The sequence below is a fragment of the Aspergillus affinis genome (assembly GCF_023601865.1).
Source record: "Aspergillus affinis strain CMG 70 chromosome Unknown NODE_104_length_129409_cov_87_598545, whole genome shotgun sequence".
NCBI classification, from domain to species: domain Eukaryota; kingdom Fungi; phylum Ascomycota; class Eurotiomycetes; order Eurotiales; family Aspergillaceae; genus Aspergillus; species Aspergillus affinis.
In genome coordinates this window covers 1-17,444 of record NW_026515885.1, presented here as the reverse complement: position 1 = coordinate 17,444, position 17,444 = coordinate 1, and the positions used below count along the sequence as shown (strand labels likewise).

Here is a 17,444-nt window from a genome sequence, read left to right as displayed (position 1 = left end):
CTTTTTGCTCTAGTACAAGACACTCCGTTCACAAAGTCATTCTTTTTGCTTTTTTTATCCCTCAATGAATATGTATCGAAACTCTCAATCTAAACAAGCTAGCCCTTCATATCCAAGTAGTATTTACTTGGAAATACTGCTTCCGCCACGCCATGCCACTACGACAGCTTCATTCAATACGCTCAATAGCAATTCGCCAAGTATATATCGAAACCCCAGTCAGACCCCCGAATGATAGGAGATCAATCCCGACTCAACAATTTATATTCCGCAGCACACCGTACCACTTACGGATTCTAGACCAGATATATAAGCCAAATAATATACTAATCATCAGTCAATTGAAAAATACTAAAAAGAATGACACACTATCTATCCTTACCCTCAATGGTAATCCACCGACTGTAACTCCCGTGGTTGAACACTGTTACCAGTCTTGCCCGAATTTCCCTGCAGCTGCAGTCTGCCTACGCAATCAATCGTTCCCATTTGCATCCTAGTCCCCATTGCCACCCATGCTAAATATCACATTTAGCTGCAAACGGCAGTAAGGCGAACAGTATCAATATTGCAGGTATGTCGTGCACCACACTATATATTCCCGTCAGTTGTCTATCACATTACCCACCAAGCGCAAGACCGAATATACGGAAAACTCACCCGATGATTGTTAGGGCAAGGAGCATGGTAAGTGCTACCAGGCCGGTTACTAGCCGTGCATTGCTGAGTCACACTACTGCATGTCTTTTATTTCTGCGGTGTTAGTTCCAACAAGATGGATGCCGGTGACGCCGGTATGGGGAGTGGGGGAGGCAAGCTAAGCTAGATAGGACAGAGAAATACATACACCCCTGATGATGGCTGCAGTGCCAACCTCTCCAGGATCGGATTGCGGATCAGTGTTATCCTGAGCCTCGGCGGCCGGAAGGGCGACGGCGAAGCCGGCGGAGAAGAGAGCGAGGACGGGGAGAATGAGACTGGTTTTCATTTTGATTGAGGTTTGGAAATCAAGATTGATTGAATGTTCTAAGAATTGATCGAACGGATTGGACTTTGTGATGGTAGGCGATGGTAGGTAGATCGAGGCTTTCACGACGGACCCGTTCGCTCTTTATATACCTTTGACCTAACAATGCCACAGAGCTATTAGTAGAGGTCATACAAGGCTATTCGAAGGAGAAAGGACAATCTTGTCCAGCCGTCAGCATGTCAGTCTCACATGTCAGTCTATCTGTTGGCCTGTTGGCCTGTCATCGTCCGAATTCTGGATAGGTATACGAGACCTCTTGCACCACGTTCTGAATCCTGCCACATCCATGGACGAAAATGCCATCCAATGGAATGTTGTAAAGGGTTGTACACGCTCGAGGCGAAGTCAGAAAGCGAAACCAGGCCCAGCCTACTCTGTCTCGTGGCTATGCGAGTTGGGTATAGCCTATGCCAGACTTTTGTTCGAGTCATGAATTGCGGGGTGGGGATGTCGTACGGATGTTTCTTTTTGTCCGGAGGGGTTGTACAGGAGGAACATGGGTGATAATAAGCTGATATACGTGGTTCAAGACAGTTGATTTTCCTCCTTAGAAGGACTGAAATGAGTACATCTCCAACCGATTTATAACGCATCAAATCATATCAACAATGGATAAAGTGCACTATAAAAATAGCACCTTATACTAATACCCCTCGATAATCCACCCCCAAACGCTAAAAAACCTAGGTATCCCACCAGTTCCCAAGCAAAACTATTCCTCCAACCCCACATCCATGAGCTCTCATGTCAGATATCAGCTTACTACACGCCTATACAATTACGTTCCACAGGAAGGGAAGCCACGGGAAAATATCAAGCCGTGAAAGCTAAATATTTATATACATAGCACCAATCCGCTGAATTGAATTATTGTCTTCTAATACCATTCGTCGGGAGCGTATTACGTGGTTTAGGATTAGGTTTAGGTTGCCTCGTTGCCTCTACCAGTGAATAAAAAAGGATGTTGATTAACATCGTTTTTGTGTTTATCTAAGGCGTACCAAGAGCTCAAGGACCATTTGGGGCTGCTAAATCTATCGTCCGTAGATCCTGGAGACGGAACTTAGTCTCGTGGTGCCATCTCAGATATACCCGAGTTATTTTGTTGAAGGATGTTGAAATTGAACTTGAGAGTGGAAAGGTTACATATCGAAAATACCTGACAGTCTTTAGCGTATAACTAACACTACTCTATCATAACGGAGTGAAACAGAAGTGCAGGAAATAATCAGGAAACGAAAAAGAGAGAAAAGAACCCATGCTTCCTTCCCTCAGCCGCCTAGCTTTAACTCTACCAGTCGGAACCGGATCGACCGGATGTGGTCGGAGAAACCCTAATAATGCCACTCTCTGCTTGGTTCGCTCGATGAGCAGCATTTAGCTGAGCGAACACGATTCTTACACAATTTAGGAGCCATGACATGAGGATCCTGCGTTAGAAGGGTCTACTTCATCCAGTTTAATTACTCAGCAAAACCGATAACGTACCTAATTCCCGCCCGAGCTGCGCACCTAACCCTACTACGAAATTTCAAAATCGATTATATCAACCAGAACGCATTAATTCTGCTAAATATAACGATTTTACATGTATTGATCCTGTGGCCAACCTCCCTGCATCTACTACACCTTGGTGGGGCCCTCCTTGCCAACTGATCTTGCTGTATAGGCAATTCGCCCTGCGCATGCGATCTTACCGCAGGTGTTTCTGCAGGTAAATTTAGCTACGCAATTAGCTGTAGACCTTCTTCAACAGTCAAACCATCTTGGCAGGGTATCTGCCTAGTCGATCGGTTGCGCTTCTTCTTGATTCTCTCGTTTGCAGCGCATAGATTCGTGTTTTCCTGCGCAAGAAGCGCTGCATTGTGCATTGTTGTGGCGCACCCTTTGATAATTTGATCTAGTATAACCTTTGATGGTGTTGGAGGGCTATTTGATTGTTGCTTTAGTAGTCCTTTAAGCGAGGAAGCTTGCTTTTGTAGTTGGATAACAGTCTTTGGTGTTTTTGGGGTGAATTGGCTAGATCTGCTGCTTGGCCGGCTTCCTGGTGGTGTTGGCGTTCGTAGAGAGATATTAAGCTTTAAAAGCACCCTTTCTGCATCGACTGGTACTAGGCCACTAGCTGCGAAGCTATTCTGAATGATAGCTGGCTGTTGGAAGGCCTCTAGTCGCGCGTTTTGATAATCATCTAAGAAATCAAACTTGTCGATATGGTTATATCCTCTGCGCGCAAGATCACTTATAAAGCGACCATACGCATGCTTGAGTACTGCGACGCACCCAGCATCAAGCGGTTGTAGTAGATGCGAAGAATGCGCAGGCATACAAAGAGGAATAATATGATCTTCTGCGCAGATTCGGTCGAACTGGGGCGTAAGATGGCTGCCGTGGCCATCAAGAATCAGAAGGCGAAAGCGGCCACGTACGCGCGAATTTGTTGATGGGATAAACAGCTTTTGTAGCTAGCGTAGGCTAATCTCCTCGGTGGTCCAGCCGTTATTTGAGACCTCTAATCGCCAATCTCTTGGTAGATTGTCAAACCACCCTGCAATAGCTACTTTGCCTTTAAAGATAATACGGGGCGGTAGCGAATAACCATCTGCGCAGAATGCTTCAATAGCAGTGACCCATTCACGATTTCCTGGCTGTAGGAGATGACGCCGACCATAGTAATCTGCTCGCGTAACTACGTTCTGGGCAGATATAAGACCCACTGTAAACCTGTCTCGTCAAAGTTATAGATATGCTCTGGTTGTATACCGTTCTCATCGATAACCCGCTGTACGGTTGCAAACCATGCACGTAGTGATTTTGGGTCTTCATTTAGGGCGCGCTGGTAGTCATCACGCTTTGAGAAGCGCGAGCGAAGCTCTTCGCGACGATTAATAAAGGTTGATGCCCAATTCTTGCTAACAGTAGACGGAAGGAAGCTACCACTCGCAGCTAGGAGGATATTAGCCATTTCTCGTACAGCAGCTGGCCTAGGTGCTGCTTCACGCGAATCCATAGAGAGTATCCATTCAGTAAGCGAATCCTCTTCTAATTGGGTCAATTTATGGCCGTTTGGGCGTGTATCGACGCGAGATTATACCGTGCGCGCGATTGCGAAGTGTTGATTCAGGTACACCGAATAGCCTGGCTGCTGCGCGAGTAGATTTGATTTGCCCCTTTTGAATAGCCTGTAGGGCTAATAAGATCTTGTCCTCTTACTGGGCTAATTCAGGCCGAGATTCAGTGCGAATTGGTGGCATGGTAGGTGGGTAGGACGACGCGATTTGAGATGGGGTGCGCAGCTCGGGCGGGAATTACGTTATTCCGTGTAGATCACCACCCAGTTTCTATTTATTTGTTTTCAAACTATATAGAATACCAAGTTCCCCGGTCTTTTTTTTTTGCTGTTTCTGTTTTGTCCTGTGTAGGCTGCTTTATTTTCCCGTCGTTCACATTTTGCTAGTCATGTTCGAAGCACTGTCTGCCAGTGTCGTGTGCAATCTAATTTCAAGAACAGTCTGTTTCTGTTCGATGCGAATGTTTCAAATTCAAGAATGAAAATGAAAATGCAATACAATAAATGACAAATAGCCCAAGCTCCAACGGGCGAGAAGAGAAAACAAAAGAGGTAAGAAAATACATCTGGTAAGATGGGCACAAAGTGGGGGTATAGGCGCAATATATCAATAATACATAAATCTTTCGTGATGACTGGTCTGGAGTCCCGGATGTGGAGATGACCGTTCTGTATGCCCGAAGAATTTGGAGGTGCGTGAGTCATCAAGGTCCGAACGAAAGCGGACGAAAAAAGTGATGAAAATAGAAAAGGTGGGAGCAAGAAAATAGGAAAAGTCCCTTCAGCTGACTGGTGAAGGCCAGGTTTTACGACTGCACAACATCATCGGCCCATGGAGCTCTTCTTGGCTTTCTGGCGAGTTCGCTCATTCTCGCGGGCAATCAGACGTTCGACGAGGTCAGGCGCCGGTCCGGAATGTGGGTGGTCACGCGACGAGTACTCGGAGGCGGAGGGACCGGACAGGAGATAGCCATTGGCATCCTCCAGGGCCAAAGGGGTAACGGGCCCCGGGCTGCGGAGAGGGTCCAAGCGGGGAGCCGACGGACTGGGGGACAGCGGCCGGGAGGGAGTCTTGGACAGGCTCGAGCCTTCGATCAGTTCCCGATACTGCCAGACGGGGTCTCGCGAGCTTGACGAGGTGCGGTAGATGTGCTGCTGCGCCGGAGGGTTCTGGCTGCCGGTCGCGGGCTGATAGACTGCGGGGTGGAAGGGCGGGAGGCTGCCGAGATGGAAGCCCGGGACCGACTTGGAGGGGTTTTGGGCTCGAGCCCGGGAGGGTTGCGGGGAGGAAGATCGTCCGGTGGGGGACATTGAGGGCGACACGACTGCAGGGTAGAAGGAGGAACTGTCGGCACGCATTCTGGTGGACGACGAGTGACGAGAAGGCGAGCGGTGTCGGTGGCTGGCGTGGTGGTCTCGCTGGGCAAAGTAGTAGCCCTTGTCGAAACGCCCGGTTAACGGTGTGACGGGCAGGTCGTTGTCATGCGCGTAGTGAGGGGAGGGTTTGGGGATGGGGATGGGACGAGAGGCGGAGCCGGAGAGAGTGAGAGCGTCGAAAGAATCGGCCGTATCGGAGACGGGCGAGGAGGGACGCGGCGAGGGGGGATTATAAGTTGAGGAGGTGGCCGTTAATTCTTCGAGGGACGACAAGGAGACTCGGGTGGGGTGACCGTGTCTGGCAATCAGGCTGTCTAAGTGGTCCTGAGTGCCTCGATAGGAAGGCGACCAAGAGGCAGTGGAGAGATTGGCTGGAACAAGCACGCGATCAGCACCAATTCACTCGGAATGCGGAACAGGCATGCCACACGTGTCAGGTGGGGATGCAGCGATGAGAAGAAGAGACAGCGCAGGAGGGTTGAATCCCCAATGATGTTTCTTCTCTCTCCGTTCGTCTGGCCGAGGGGTTGACCACGGCAGAGAGGGGAGGGAAAACCTACTGCTGAGGGACGGTGGTGAGTGGACGGAGCTGAAGGAGGAGGGATACAGCGAGGGGGAGGAGGACGAGGAGGAGGAGGAGGAGGAAGTCGAAAACGGCGAGCGTGGAGAGGCCATCGAGCGATTTATCTCTTTTTTTTTTTTTTTTTTCTCTTTTCTTTCTTTTTCTGTATTGTGTTGGGTCGCGGCGCGGTAACGCTACCTTGTGGCCTTGTGGCCCTGTGGAGGGAATGATTTCCCTCGTCCTTGGTTTGTCACCGCCCTCCGCGCTTGTTGCCTGGTCCCCTTTTCTTTGTTTCTTATTTTAGTCCACGCTGTTGACTGTGTTCCTCTCCGTCAATATCGTCCCAACGACCACAGAATCAACACCGTCCCAAAAGGAAATCGATCGCGTAAATAATGATAAACCCCCAGATCAGCCCAACGGTGACCACCTTTCCCTTCAATCTACGGACGAGTTAGCTTGCGGGGAAAAGGCATGGCGTCATGGCGGGAGCGGCGGGAGAGCCAGAAGGCTTGAAGAGGGGCAACGCGGAGGAAATCCACGGTACGCCGCTCGGTACCGTACGGTACGGTACCTTGGGCTCCACTCCTCCCCGGTCGTGGGAGACTCACCGAAATGGACGAGGACGGGATGTGTGGATGGTTGTGTTCGCAATCGGGCCTCCGGTGCTGTAACTTGTACTGTATTGTATGGACTGGAGACTCGACGGGCGCTAGTGCGGATCGGGCTTAGTGGGCACACTAGAGGGGGTGCAGTGACGCACGTCCACGGATTCGGCAAGGAGAAAAGGGAAGGAACAGGAAGATGACGGCATGGGAGACCATGCGCAGGTCACGCAAGGATGTCGCCAGTCCGCGCACGCATGGGGTGGGTAAAAGATGGTAGGGAAGATTGTCTTATTGTACGACCCGAGACCGAGCAGCAGAGCTTGGTCGACGGGGGAATTCTGACGCCCTTTTAAGTGCTGAGCAAAGGGATGTTGACAGATAGAGAGATCCAAAACCGGTTGCAACCACACACGCGGCCGAATCGGCTGACCCAGACCGACCCAGCTCTTGTCTTACTACGACAGGAGTAAGACTAAAACACCAGTCGTGCGCGTCCAGCAGCAAAGAGTGAGGGTAGATTTGAGACCGTTTCGCCCTCCCCTCCCAGTCGACCAGGGTTATGCCGGGTGCTGACTGGCTGGTCGGGGCAGACTAGCTCGAGGGTTGGCGAAGTCTGCATGTCATTCCCTCGCCCGGTGATAGGCACCGCCTGGCTTGCAACCCCAGATCGATGTACGCACAGTCGATCTTCAGCAGCGTAGCACCACCTCGCCTTCCAGGGTAGGGCTTGACGGAGGAGAAGTCTCGGTGCCGACAATGTGATGGTCTCAGTCATCACTCTCGGGTGATCAGACGACGGGGCGTTCCTATCACATTGCTCTCGGACCTCCCCCACTTGGTCCCTGGTGGTGGTTATTGTCGGGGTTGAAAATCAACATTATTCATCTTTTGTCATTTCATCTATTCCCTGCCCACCGATCGCCATGGTCGGATCGCGCATTCCGACGTCCAGAGGAAATGATGCCGTCATTCTGCAGCGCGCCCTGATCCCGCTATTGTTGACTGAAGACGGCATGTACTGAACGTGCCTCGTTTTGGCTCATGCGCCGTCATCAGAGGACAAGTGGACACAGAGGCACAATCGGATTGAGGACGAATGAACTCTCTGGCGGCGTAGGGTTCGAGCCGGACGGCCGGTAAGGCACGGAGGAAAAGGCGCAGGCACCGACGAGATGGCAATGGTCGAGCGTGACTCGGCGGAGTGAGTCAATGATAATAATAATTATTGATGATAAATACACTCCGGAAGGATGAAGAGGGTGTGCAGCCCTTATCCTCTTTGGGATCTTCTTCTAGTCGACAGTCGATTCCTCACGTCTCATTCGAGGACTCGCGTACAGCCACTTCGACATCTTCTGGCGGCGCAGGAGTCCAGGGAGGCGGCGCAAGTCATCACATCCGGCATCTAAGCCGAGGGTGGGAGAGACTCCTGTCCCCGGGAGAGGGGAGAGTCGCCACTTTCACCGGGTCTACAACGTTGGTCCAAGCTTCGCAGGGGTTCGGATCTCGCAGCGCCTTGCAGGCAACGACCTGCCAGGGCCAGTCTGTGCGATGCAGCCTAGATCTGCACGTCGACCCTCAACGAGGGGCCCTGGCGTCGAGTCATCCCCGGACTCGAGGTAAATGCCTCATGGTTCTACCGTTTATCTACTGACTCAGCCCGGGATGCTTAATGATCCTGGCAGGAGAAGAGTTGGGAGTGGAAATCTAGACCTGAGCGCGGTGGAATGTCTTCTCTTCTATTTGACTTTCTCGAGGTCACCCCGACAAGGATGTGATCCATTTCATCATTCGCCCTAGCCCTCTTCTCGGAAATGACACCGTGCTTTTAGCCATTTACCCCCCTAGTTGTGACCAACCACTCGCTTGGGCTCGTACAGATCGTCGATACTGGCGATTTCCTCCTCGCTGAGTGGAAAGTCAATGGCCTGGATCGCCTCGTCCACCCTCTCGTTCTTGCTCATCCCCACAATAGGCGACGTGATGAACGGCTTGGACAGACACCAGGCGAGGGCAATCACCGCCATCGAGACCCCGCGACGCTGCGCAATCTCCTCAACCTTCGCGCTGATCTTCTTGTCCGCCTCCGTGATTGGCTGGCCCAGGAACTGGTTGTTCTGGGAAGTGCCCCTCGTTGTCTCGGAAAATGTCTTCCACGGCCTGGCCAGGAATCCCATGGCCACCGGACTCCAGGGCAGGCTTCCCATGCCGAACTTGGCACACGCCGGGTACATCTCTTTCTCTTCCTCGCGATATATGGCATTGTACAGGTTCTGCATCGAGATAAACTCCGTCCACCCGTGCATCCGTGCCGTGTACTGATACTCCAAGAGCTGGTGCGCCCACATGGACGAGGCGCCGATGTAGCGCACCTTGCCGGACTTGACGACGTCATGCAGTGCCTCCATGGTCTCCTTCGGCGGCGTGTTGGGGTCAAAGCGATGAATCTGCAGGAGATCGACGTACGGCAGATCCAGTCGCTCAAGACTGGCGTCGACACTCTCGAAGATGTGCTTGCGGCTCAGACCATACTGGTTGACGTAGCCGGCGTTGTCTCTGTCTTCCACGGACATGCGAAGGGGCTTCTCGGTGCCGCGTCCGACCGGCGCCCAGAGCTTGGTGGCAATCACCAAATTCTCCCGGCGCCAGCCATACTTCTTGATCGCTTTCCCGAGGATCACCTCGGAGTCTCCGTTCGAGTAGACGTTGGCCGTGTCGAAGAAGTTCAGACCCGACCGGTAGCAGTGGTCCAGGACGGGCAGGGCCTCGTCCTCCGGGAGCGGCCAGTCGAATTGCTTGCCGGGAGTGCCGTAACTCATACACCCGACACAAATGGGGGAGACGCGGAGGCCGCTGGATCCGAGTTGTATGTACTTCATCGTGGTCGTGTAAGGTTTGAGGGCTTGGATAGGTTGAAGTCTCACGGGATTCTGGCGTTCGATGACGACTATATACCATGACTGACCCGGAGTTAGTTGGCTTTATTTCCGTTCCCTGTTCCACTTTGCTTCACGGCGAGGTTCCTGGATGGATAGCTATTCACACCTGCGGGGCCATCGCGGACATAATTGGAGCTATTTCCTGTGCTAGATGTAATCAACGCACCATGCCGTCATCAGTGGGTTTAGCATTCGCCCCCTTTTGACAAAGACGATGCTAACAAAAACTAGCAATACGCCGTCTCAATCTCAAGTCTAACCTGTCATCGTATAGTCGAAGACCCCTCCAACTCCGGGGATAACGGAGATAAAAAAAAATCATATTAGCCCACAATTCCAGTCCATCCTTGATCGACCGGAATGCAAGCACCATTGATCAACTTCGACCCTCTCCCACATGTCACCGACAGACACACCTCTGCCACCTGATCAGGTTGACAAAGAGGGACTCCAACAGCGTCTATGATTCTCCTTGCCTTGCCCATCCCGACCATGTTGATGCCGGACTGAAACGCCTCGACGATATTCGTGTCCATGCCTCCCAGCATCAGCGCATTGCATCGGATGCCTTGATTCCCATAGAACGAGGCCGTGTTCTTTGTCAAGCCGACAAGTCCATGTTTACTTGCCGTGTATGCCGCACCTATCCCCACCAGCGAAGTGATTAGCAACGAACTCCAAATGCAACTAGATCCTTCATATAAAGGACGCGCGAAGAGCATGACATGACATGACATGACATGACATGACACCCAGTCTCCGTCCCCCACCCGAACCCAACAACGCAGAAACAAACAAATGACTTACCAGCAGCCCATCCCGCCTTGCCCGCCACCGAGACAATATTCACAATACACCCATCCCTCTTCCCCTCCTCCTGCGCCAACATATTCTTCACCGCCAATTTACTCAACAGGAATGGCGCCGTCAAATTCACCCCGATGACCTTATCCCAAAGCCCCTCATCCAAGTCCCCGACGGGATCAAACCGGTCCATAATCCCGGCATTGTTCACCAGGATATCCAATTTCCCGAACTCCGCCACAACCTCATCCACAAGTCTCTGCGCCTCAGTCGAGGATGTGATATCCGCCTGGATGGCCTTGATGCGACGGCCGTCGGTCCCTAGCTCTGCGGCCGTGTCACGGAGTCTCTGTTCGTTGATGTCGCAGATGGCCACATTCGCACCGGCGTTGAGGTATTTCGTCGCGATGGCTTTGCCGAGTCCGCCCGCTCCGCCGGTCACTAGGACGGTTTTGTCTTGGAGGTCGTTGCTCATTTTGGCTTGCTTTGGTGGCGGGTATTGTGCCAAAGTACGTAGGTAGGTAGGTAAATAGGTAAGGAATGAGTTGTTAGGTATGGAGTCGATGGACTAAGAATGCATGCATATGCACTTTTCTGTCCTGGGAGCCAGGATACCGCAGCCATATAAATACCTTCCCTACCTACCGACCAATCTACCCCTGAAACCCCCCCCCTCTTCTCTCAAACGAAGACACTGATCCCACTAACCCCATAACATAAAGCTCCAGGCGAGCCTATCGCGGTGCGAATACCCCGGAAGATCAAGTGGGCAAGGCAAGTGTGCCCCACTGCGTATCTGCTGCGTATTTGCGTATTTGCGTATTTGCGTATACCTAGCGTATCCCGTATACTTATCCGCTTCCGGATACGGATAAGGAGTTGGTGGATCATCGGGATGGGAAGCGGTAAGTGAGTTCTAGTCCTTGTCTGGGGTAGAGTGGGAACAGGGGTTATACTTTATATTATCGAAATTTGGAGTAACTGGGATGCAAAAATTAGAATGGAGGATGGGATGCAAGATTATAACCAAACCAAACCAAAATAAGACAAGAAATCAGAGAGAGAGAGAGGGATCTAGCGACTACGGTCTATTAGTTGACGTGGTCAAGAACCCGAATGTGGACGTAAAAGAAAAAGAAAATCATTTAACCATCTAATCATCTAAGGTATCAAGTTAAGGCGATTATAGCTTATTTCCCATATTCACATGAACAGCCTTAACCTGACTATAAGCGTCCAAGCCAGCCTCTCCCAACTCCCTCCCAATACCACTCTGCTTGACACCCCCGAACGGAACTCTCGGATCACAATCCTGACTACTGTTAATCCAGACCATACCGGCCTCGATATCAGCAGCGACACGGTGAGCCCGTTCTAGGTCCTTGGTGAAGACAGCGGCGCCGAGACCGTAGGTCGTATCGTTAGCGCGACGGATAGCTTCCTCCTCAGAGGCGAAGGGGACGATGACGACGACAGGACCGAAGATCTCCTCGCGGTAGACGCGCATGGAGTCTATGACGTCCGTGAAGACGGTGGGCTGGATGAAGTAGCCGTTCTGGTACTTAGGGTCAGACGGGGTGTGGGCGTTGCCGCCGGTAAGGACCGTGGCGCCCTCCGTCCGAGCGGACTCGATGTACGAGAGGATGCGGTCGTACTGGGCGCGGGTGACCTGGGGGCCCTGGAAAGTGGATTTGCTCCACTGGTCGCCGATGTGAGAGGTGGATTCGAGGGCCTGCTTGAACTTGTCGAGGAAGGGAGCCATGATGTCCTGGTGAACAAAAATGCGGGAGGTGGCGGAGCAGATCTGGCCCTGGTTGGACATGATACCGAAATGGGACCATTTGGCGGCCTGGTCAAGGTCGGCCTCGGGGAAGACGATGAGGGGGGATTTGCCGCCCGTCTCGAGTGTGATGTTCTTCATGGTGCCGGCGGCCATTTTCATGATCTCTTTCCCGGTCACCGTGGATCCGGTGAATGCGACTTTGTCGACGAGCGGGTGCTGCACTAATGCTGCGCCAGCTTCGCGGCCGTACCCATTGACGAGGTTTACCACGCCCGGAGGAAACCCGGCCTCCTTGATCAAGGTACCGAGGACGAGGATGCTGAGTGGTGTCTGCTCGGCTGCTTTTAGAACTACCGTGTTGCCGCAGGCGAGAGCCGGTCCGAGCTTCCAGGTGGCCATGGACAGGGGGTAGTTCCAAGGGATGATCTGTCCCACAACGCCGATGGGCTGGCGGAGCGTGTATGCCAGCTTCTCTGGGGTGGTGCTAATGGTCTGACCGAACGTCTTGTCCGCCCAGCCGCTGTAGTAGCGGATAGTGGTAATGGCCTCTGTTAGGTCTTCCTCAAATGCAACATGATAGGGCTTTCCTACATAGAGTTAGAGTGATGCAGGTAATGGGTTAAGTTTGGGGGGCTGGGCGAGGCGTTACCATTGTCCCAAGCGTCGATTGACGCGAACAGATCGCGGTTCTTCTCGATCAGGTCTGCCAGCTTGCCCATCAGCTGGCCTCGCTCCGTTGGAGGTAGCAGTTTCCACGAAGGATGCACCAAGGCTGCCTTGGCTGACTTCACTGCGAGGTCAATGTCGTCGGCACTGGCGGCGTGCACCGACGCGATCGGCTTGTCCGTTCTAATCTCATTAGCATACTATGGCCCTGAAAGTCTTGATCTCAAGAGAAAGAAAGAACATACGCTGGGTCAAGCGACACGATGGTCTGTCCATTAGACGACGGGCGAAACTCATTGTTGATGAAGAGGCCCGTCGGCTGCTTGTAGGTGCGCCCGTTCGGGGTGGTGATATCGACGAAGAGGTCGAGTCCTGCCATGTTGCCAGTTGCCAGCTGCCAGCTTGTGTGTAAGATGTGAAGAACAGAGGGCCATCCCCGCTCTTTTAGGCAATGGACGTCTGCAAGGACCTGCCTGTTAGGGCCTCGGAGCCACTTGCCCGCTCGGCCAGTCAACGCCCGCCGAGTGGATACAGCCGGAGGGGAAGGCGATTCCGACGGCGATAACGAGATGCTCGACGAGGAACCTCAATAACTTCCCCAAAGAGATCATGTCGTGAGGCAAGCAGTCCCGGCCGGGGGAGGTTAAAATGCAGTCATTTCGACGGGCGTTCATGGGCTTCAGAAACATTCCTCATACAGATTTCAAACCACCGGAACGAACAATACGTCGTCATATCACCGCGCAAAATGGTCCAGAACAAGACCCCCAAGGAGCTCCAAGGAGTCATGGTTGCTCTCATCACTCCGTTCACAGATGATAAGACTCAGATCGATAAGAAGCGCCTCCAGGACCACATCGACCACATGATCGCGTCTGGAATCCACGGCCTAGTCCCCGGTGGCAGCACCGGAGAATTCACCACCATGACTCGGGACGAGCGCAAGCAGCTCACCGAGCTATGCGTTGAATATGCCGCCGGACGTGCTACCGTTACGGCAGGCATCGGAAGCACATCCACCGACGAGGCAGTCGACTTGGCTCGCCACGCTGCGCGGGCTGGTGCCGACGCCCTGATGGTCGTGCCGCCGTTCTACGACCCCTTGAACATCGAGCAGTTGACCGAGCTGATGCACGAAATCCACACCGTCAGCCAGCTCCCCATCGTCTACTACAACATCCCCTCCGCTAGCGGCTTGACCTTGACGCCGCAGCAAATCGCGGACCTGTCCAGCGTGGGCGTGAAGTATCTCAAAGACACCTCGGGCAACGCCCCTGCCTTCACAGAGTTGGTGTTCGGTCTATCACACAAGGTCACCGCGTTCAATGGCTGGGATACCCTTACATTCTACGGCCTGGCATCTGGCTCGCCCGGCGCAATCTGGGGTGCTGCCAACATCATCCCCGAGCTTGCCATTGAATTGTGGAACGCTATCGCGGTGCAGAAAGACATCGAGAAGGGACGTCAGCTTTGGGCCAAGATCTTCCCTATTTGCAAGTTCCTCGAGTCACACAACTACGCTTCCGCGGTCAAAACCGGAGTGGAGCTCAGAGGTCAGTCGACGGGTGGACTGAGGAAGCCCTTCGCCCTGTTGAAGGGCGAGCCTTTGGCGGAACTGTCGCAACTGCTGAAGGACGCGGGTGTGAAGGTTGTTTAGAAGAACTGGGGCTGATGAGTTTATGATCTTCTTATGTTGGCATGAGAGACTGCAAATTGTATGTATGTTGTATGAGACATGTCGACGTTCAATCATATTATCTTTCTGAATGCACACGGATTAGGTCGTGGTAAACTGCACTAGCAAAGCATGGGCCAGATCCGTCGGCGCTTGACCACGTCGAGCCACGTAGGTATAGAATCGCGCTGAGACCAAGACGAACCATCGTCTTGGCAGTTCCATACTTCCACCATCACTTTCCTGGCAGTTCTGAAGGGCGCGAACTGACACTTTGCTTCTCCAGCCTCAAGAAGGCCTAATATAGACTCTCTCCGGGCAGACGTCATGGCTTCGCACCCCGCAATGAACAAAGGCCACACGGTACCAGGGCCCGTCTGACTGCCTTCGGCTAAAGAGGCATTGAAATCCTGTAGGGCAGTGATTACATCGTCTATGTGGCCTTCTAAGATGGAGGGGTGCACCTGACGCACGCGCCGATAAAAGAATATGACCAAGGCCGAGTTCAAGGCCCTTATGAAATGGTTGTGTGGTGCAGCGGAGATGTCGGGCTGATCCGTCGAATTCTTGCTGGCTCTGCTATGTTTGAAGGAGCAGATCATATTCTCGAGGCGGGCGCTGCGTCGCTGAAGTACATCCAATGCCTCCAAGGCACCCTCTTTATCTTCCGACGTGCTACGGAAAACTTCAAGGGTTTTCATGACATTGGCAAGTCGGGTCGTTTGTGAGACTAGACTCAACCAAGTTTCTGGGATGCCATAGACCTGTCGATAGAGAGTTCCAGAAAACTCCCGAGAGTCTAACAGATGAATATCGTGTAGACCAATTTCGTCATCTTTGGGCTCGTCGATGTTCAGGTCACTGTCTGACGGCTTCGGATAAATACGAAGAAAATCATCAAGGCGCAAATCATTCTGCCCTCCCGCATCTGGTTGGCTATTTGAAGCGATTCTTTCAGAACGGGAATGCCGATTGATGTTCTGCACGATGGATTCGTGCGGAGTATAGTCGTGAAGGGCGTACGTGCTCTCACCCACGATTCTGAGCCACGTATATACATGGTGCAGTAATCGAGCCTTTTGGGAGATGTTGCGTTTTGGTAGTCCGCGGAGGCGTAATAAGCGTTCCGCGTCGACCATGTAACACCGAGCATCCTGTTGCTGGCCGGAAAGAACCTTGAATCAAATGTTAATACACCATGTATGTCTACAGAAAGAGGAGCGTCTCACTGCAAATTCTGTCAAGACACAAATGGCCATTAACTGGTCCTTGTATTTTGCCTTTTTCAGTTCACATGTTTCCTCCTTCAACGAGCGCTGCATGTGGTCTTTGGCTAGATGATAAGTGCGATCGGTCAATTGTTTCCAATGCTCGGCAGAGCCAACGATGCCAAATGATGGGTTCAATGACAGGTGCATGGCAGAGCAGGCAAGGAGACAATATAGGTTTGCCTGTCGCGCATGACTGACACTTTGGGACCCCATGAAGGTCAGGTCGGTATACGTCACCAGGGCAGACGGAACATTCAAAAGCTTCCAGGGCGGTTTCTCGATCAGCGGGAATGCCATAATCCTGGGTATCACCTGGTCCTGAAAGTGTCTCAACAAAAAAGGTGTGTCCGATGGCACCCCTACTGAGAGACCATTTAGGTCTACGGGCGTTGGGCAAGGTGTTAAGGACCACATTTCATTTCTTGGTTGTTCAACTGTGGCCTCTTGAGTCGCCGGCACCAAGTCATCGCCAGAGTAGGGAGGTGTGTGATACGTCAGGCTCTCAGGCTCTGCGCCAATAGCTCCAGTATCCCAGAGAATCGAAGGCCCTTCAGTTGCGCTGAAATGGTCCAGAAAGAATGATCCTGGAAGCTCTGAGCCCAACATGAAAAGGTCAGACCATTGCAGAAAGTCATTTAGATCGGGTAGAGTATCCATCCGGGTCAGAGATATGGCGCTCAGATCCTCAGTTGGAAGAACTTCGGTCGAGAGTTCATCAGCCATTTCAACGACAGGGTTTTGCGGGGGCTGTGAGGTTTCCCCGGGAGCAGGTCCAAGGTCAAGGACTGAGAAAGGACCAACGACAATATCCTCTCTAATTGGTCTTTCAGGGTCCCGCGATTTGACATCGATCTCCGCCAGGGAGGCGTCGATAGAACCTGAAACGAGGTCGGCACCTAAGGCATCGCTCATGGACAGCCTAGACTGCTCTAAATGATGAGTAAGAATAGTTCGAGTATGATGCAATCAATCAACGGAGAATGAAAGGAGAGAGCTACCGGTATAAAGGTGACGCCGTGCCCCATGCTTATTCACACCGCGGGACCTAGTATTTCGATGGGGCTGCTGTTTCCTACTGGGCATCCACCGGATTTCATCAGAGAACCCCTCACATTCCATGCCCGTGACCTTACACATCTGACAAGAGGGCCGTTTCTGGTCACACTTGACATGGCGTCGTCGGCAGGTGTTGCAGCCTCCCAGCGTATGGGAGCGACGCGTTCTTGGAGCGGGTTGACGGTTTCCTGTCATGTTCGACACCGCATTCACCAAAGAACAACCGATAGTATCGTATATCGACGATATAGTATAGACAGAGACATTGACACGATGAAATGAAAGGAAACGCGGGGCGAGGAAATTGTTGCTCGATGGAGAAGAAAAGAGGCGTGTCCAGGCCGGAACCACTTGCCACGAAGACCCCGCAGAGTCACCTGACCGGAAGTGCCTTCCTGGTTAAGCGAGAGACACCCCGCGTTTCTTATCTTATCGGGAATGATGACATTGTTGACATGGCGATATACTTCATACAATCCCATGGAGTTCTCGATTGGAAAGTGCTCTCCAAGAGTAGTTCTACTTCAGGTACCGTAGTTGATCACCTGACGCCCGTCCCCACCTGACGCCCGAAAACCTCAATTTCACCGACTTTTTCGTCATCTT

At 52.3% G+C, this 17,444-nt stretch overlaps 7 protein-coding genes across 7 annotated transcripts; 1 reads left to right on the top strand and 6 right to left on the bottom strand.

Annotated features, from left to right (window-relative positions):
• Window positions 1-531: 531 nt before the first annotated feature.
• On the bottom strand, window positions 532-988 carry KD926_000155 (uncharacterized protein; the record flags this gene model as incomplete). The annotated part of the gene is made up of 2 exons (XM_053104084.1): window positions 532-591; window positions 848-988. The coding sequence occupies 2 exons, from the start codon at window positions 986-988 to the stop codon at window positions 532-534; spliced, it is 201 nt and encodes a 66-aa protein (XP_052952574.1).
• A 2,504-nt stretch (window positions 989-3,492) lies between these two features.
• KD926_000154 (uncharacterized protein) lies at window positions 3,493-3,992 on the bottom strand (the record flags this gene model as incomplete). The annotated part of the gene is made up of 2 exons (XM_053104083.1): window positions 3,493-3,743; window positions 3,791-3,992. The coding sequence occupies 2 exons, from the start codon at window positions 3,990-3,992 to the stop codon at window positions 3,493-3,495; spliced, it is 453 nt and encodes a 150-aa protein (XP_052952573.1).
• A 927-nt stretch (window positions 3,993-4,919) lies between these two features.
• Window positions 4,920-6,149, bottom strand: KD926_000153 (uncharacterized protein; the record flags this gene model as incomplete). Its single annotated transcript, XM_053104081.1, has 2 exons — window positions 4,920-5,845; window positions 6,035-6,149. The coding sequence occupies 2 exons, from the start codon at window positions 6,147-6,149 to the stop codon at window positions 4,920-4,922; spliced, it is 1,041 nt and encodes a 346-aa protein (XP_052952572.1).
• A 2,339-nt stretch (window positions 6,150-8,488) lies between these two features.
• Window positions 8,489-10,862, bottom strand: KD926_000152 (Aldo/keto reductase; the record flags this gene model as incomplete). The annotated part of the gene is made up of 3 exons (XM_053104080.1): window positions 8,489-9,604; window positions 10,000-10,226; window positions 10,391-10,862. The coding sequence occupies 3 exons, from the start codon at window positions 10,860-10,862 to the stop codon at window positions 8,489-8,491; spliced, it is 1,815 nt and encodes a 604-aa protein (XP_052952571.1).
• Window positions 10,863-11,570: 708 nt separating this feature from the next.
• Window positions 11,571-13,215, bottom strand: KD926_000151 (aldehyde dehydrogenase; the record flags this gene model as incomplete). Its single annotated transcript, XM_053104079.1, has 3 exons — window positions 11,571-12,757; window positions 12,820-13,019; window positions 13,082-13,215. The coding sequence occupies 3 exons, from the start codon at window positions 13,213-13,215 to the stop codon at window positions 11,571-11,573; spliced, it is 1,521 nt and encodes a 506-aa protein (XP_052952570.1).
• A 369-nt stretch (window positions 13,216-13,584) lies between these two features.
• KD926_000150 (dihydrodipicolinate synthase family protein) lies at window positions 13,585-14,493 on the top strand (the record flags this gene model as incomplete). Its single annotated transcript, XM_053104078.1, has 1 exon — window positions 13,585-14,493. One exon carries the CDS (start codon window positions 13,585-13,587, stop codon window positions 14,491-14,493), a length of 909 nt encoding a protein of 302 aa, XP_052952569.1.
• Window positions 14,494-14,633: 140 nt separating this feature from the next.
• KD926_000149 (fungal specific transcription factor domain-containing protein) lies at window positions 14,634-17,444 on the bottom strand (the record flags this gene model as incomplete). The annotated part of the gene is made up of 2 exons (XM_053104077.1): window positions 14,634-15,686; window positions 15,741-17,444. Coding segments are annotated over 2 exons (2,024 nt in total), but the record flags the coding sequence as incomplete, so codon positions are not given.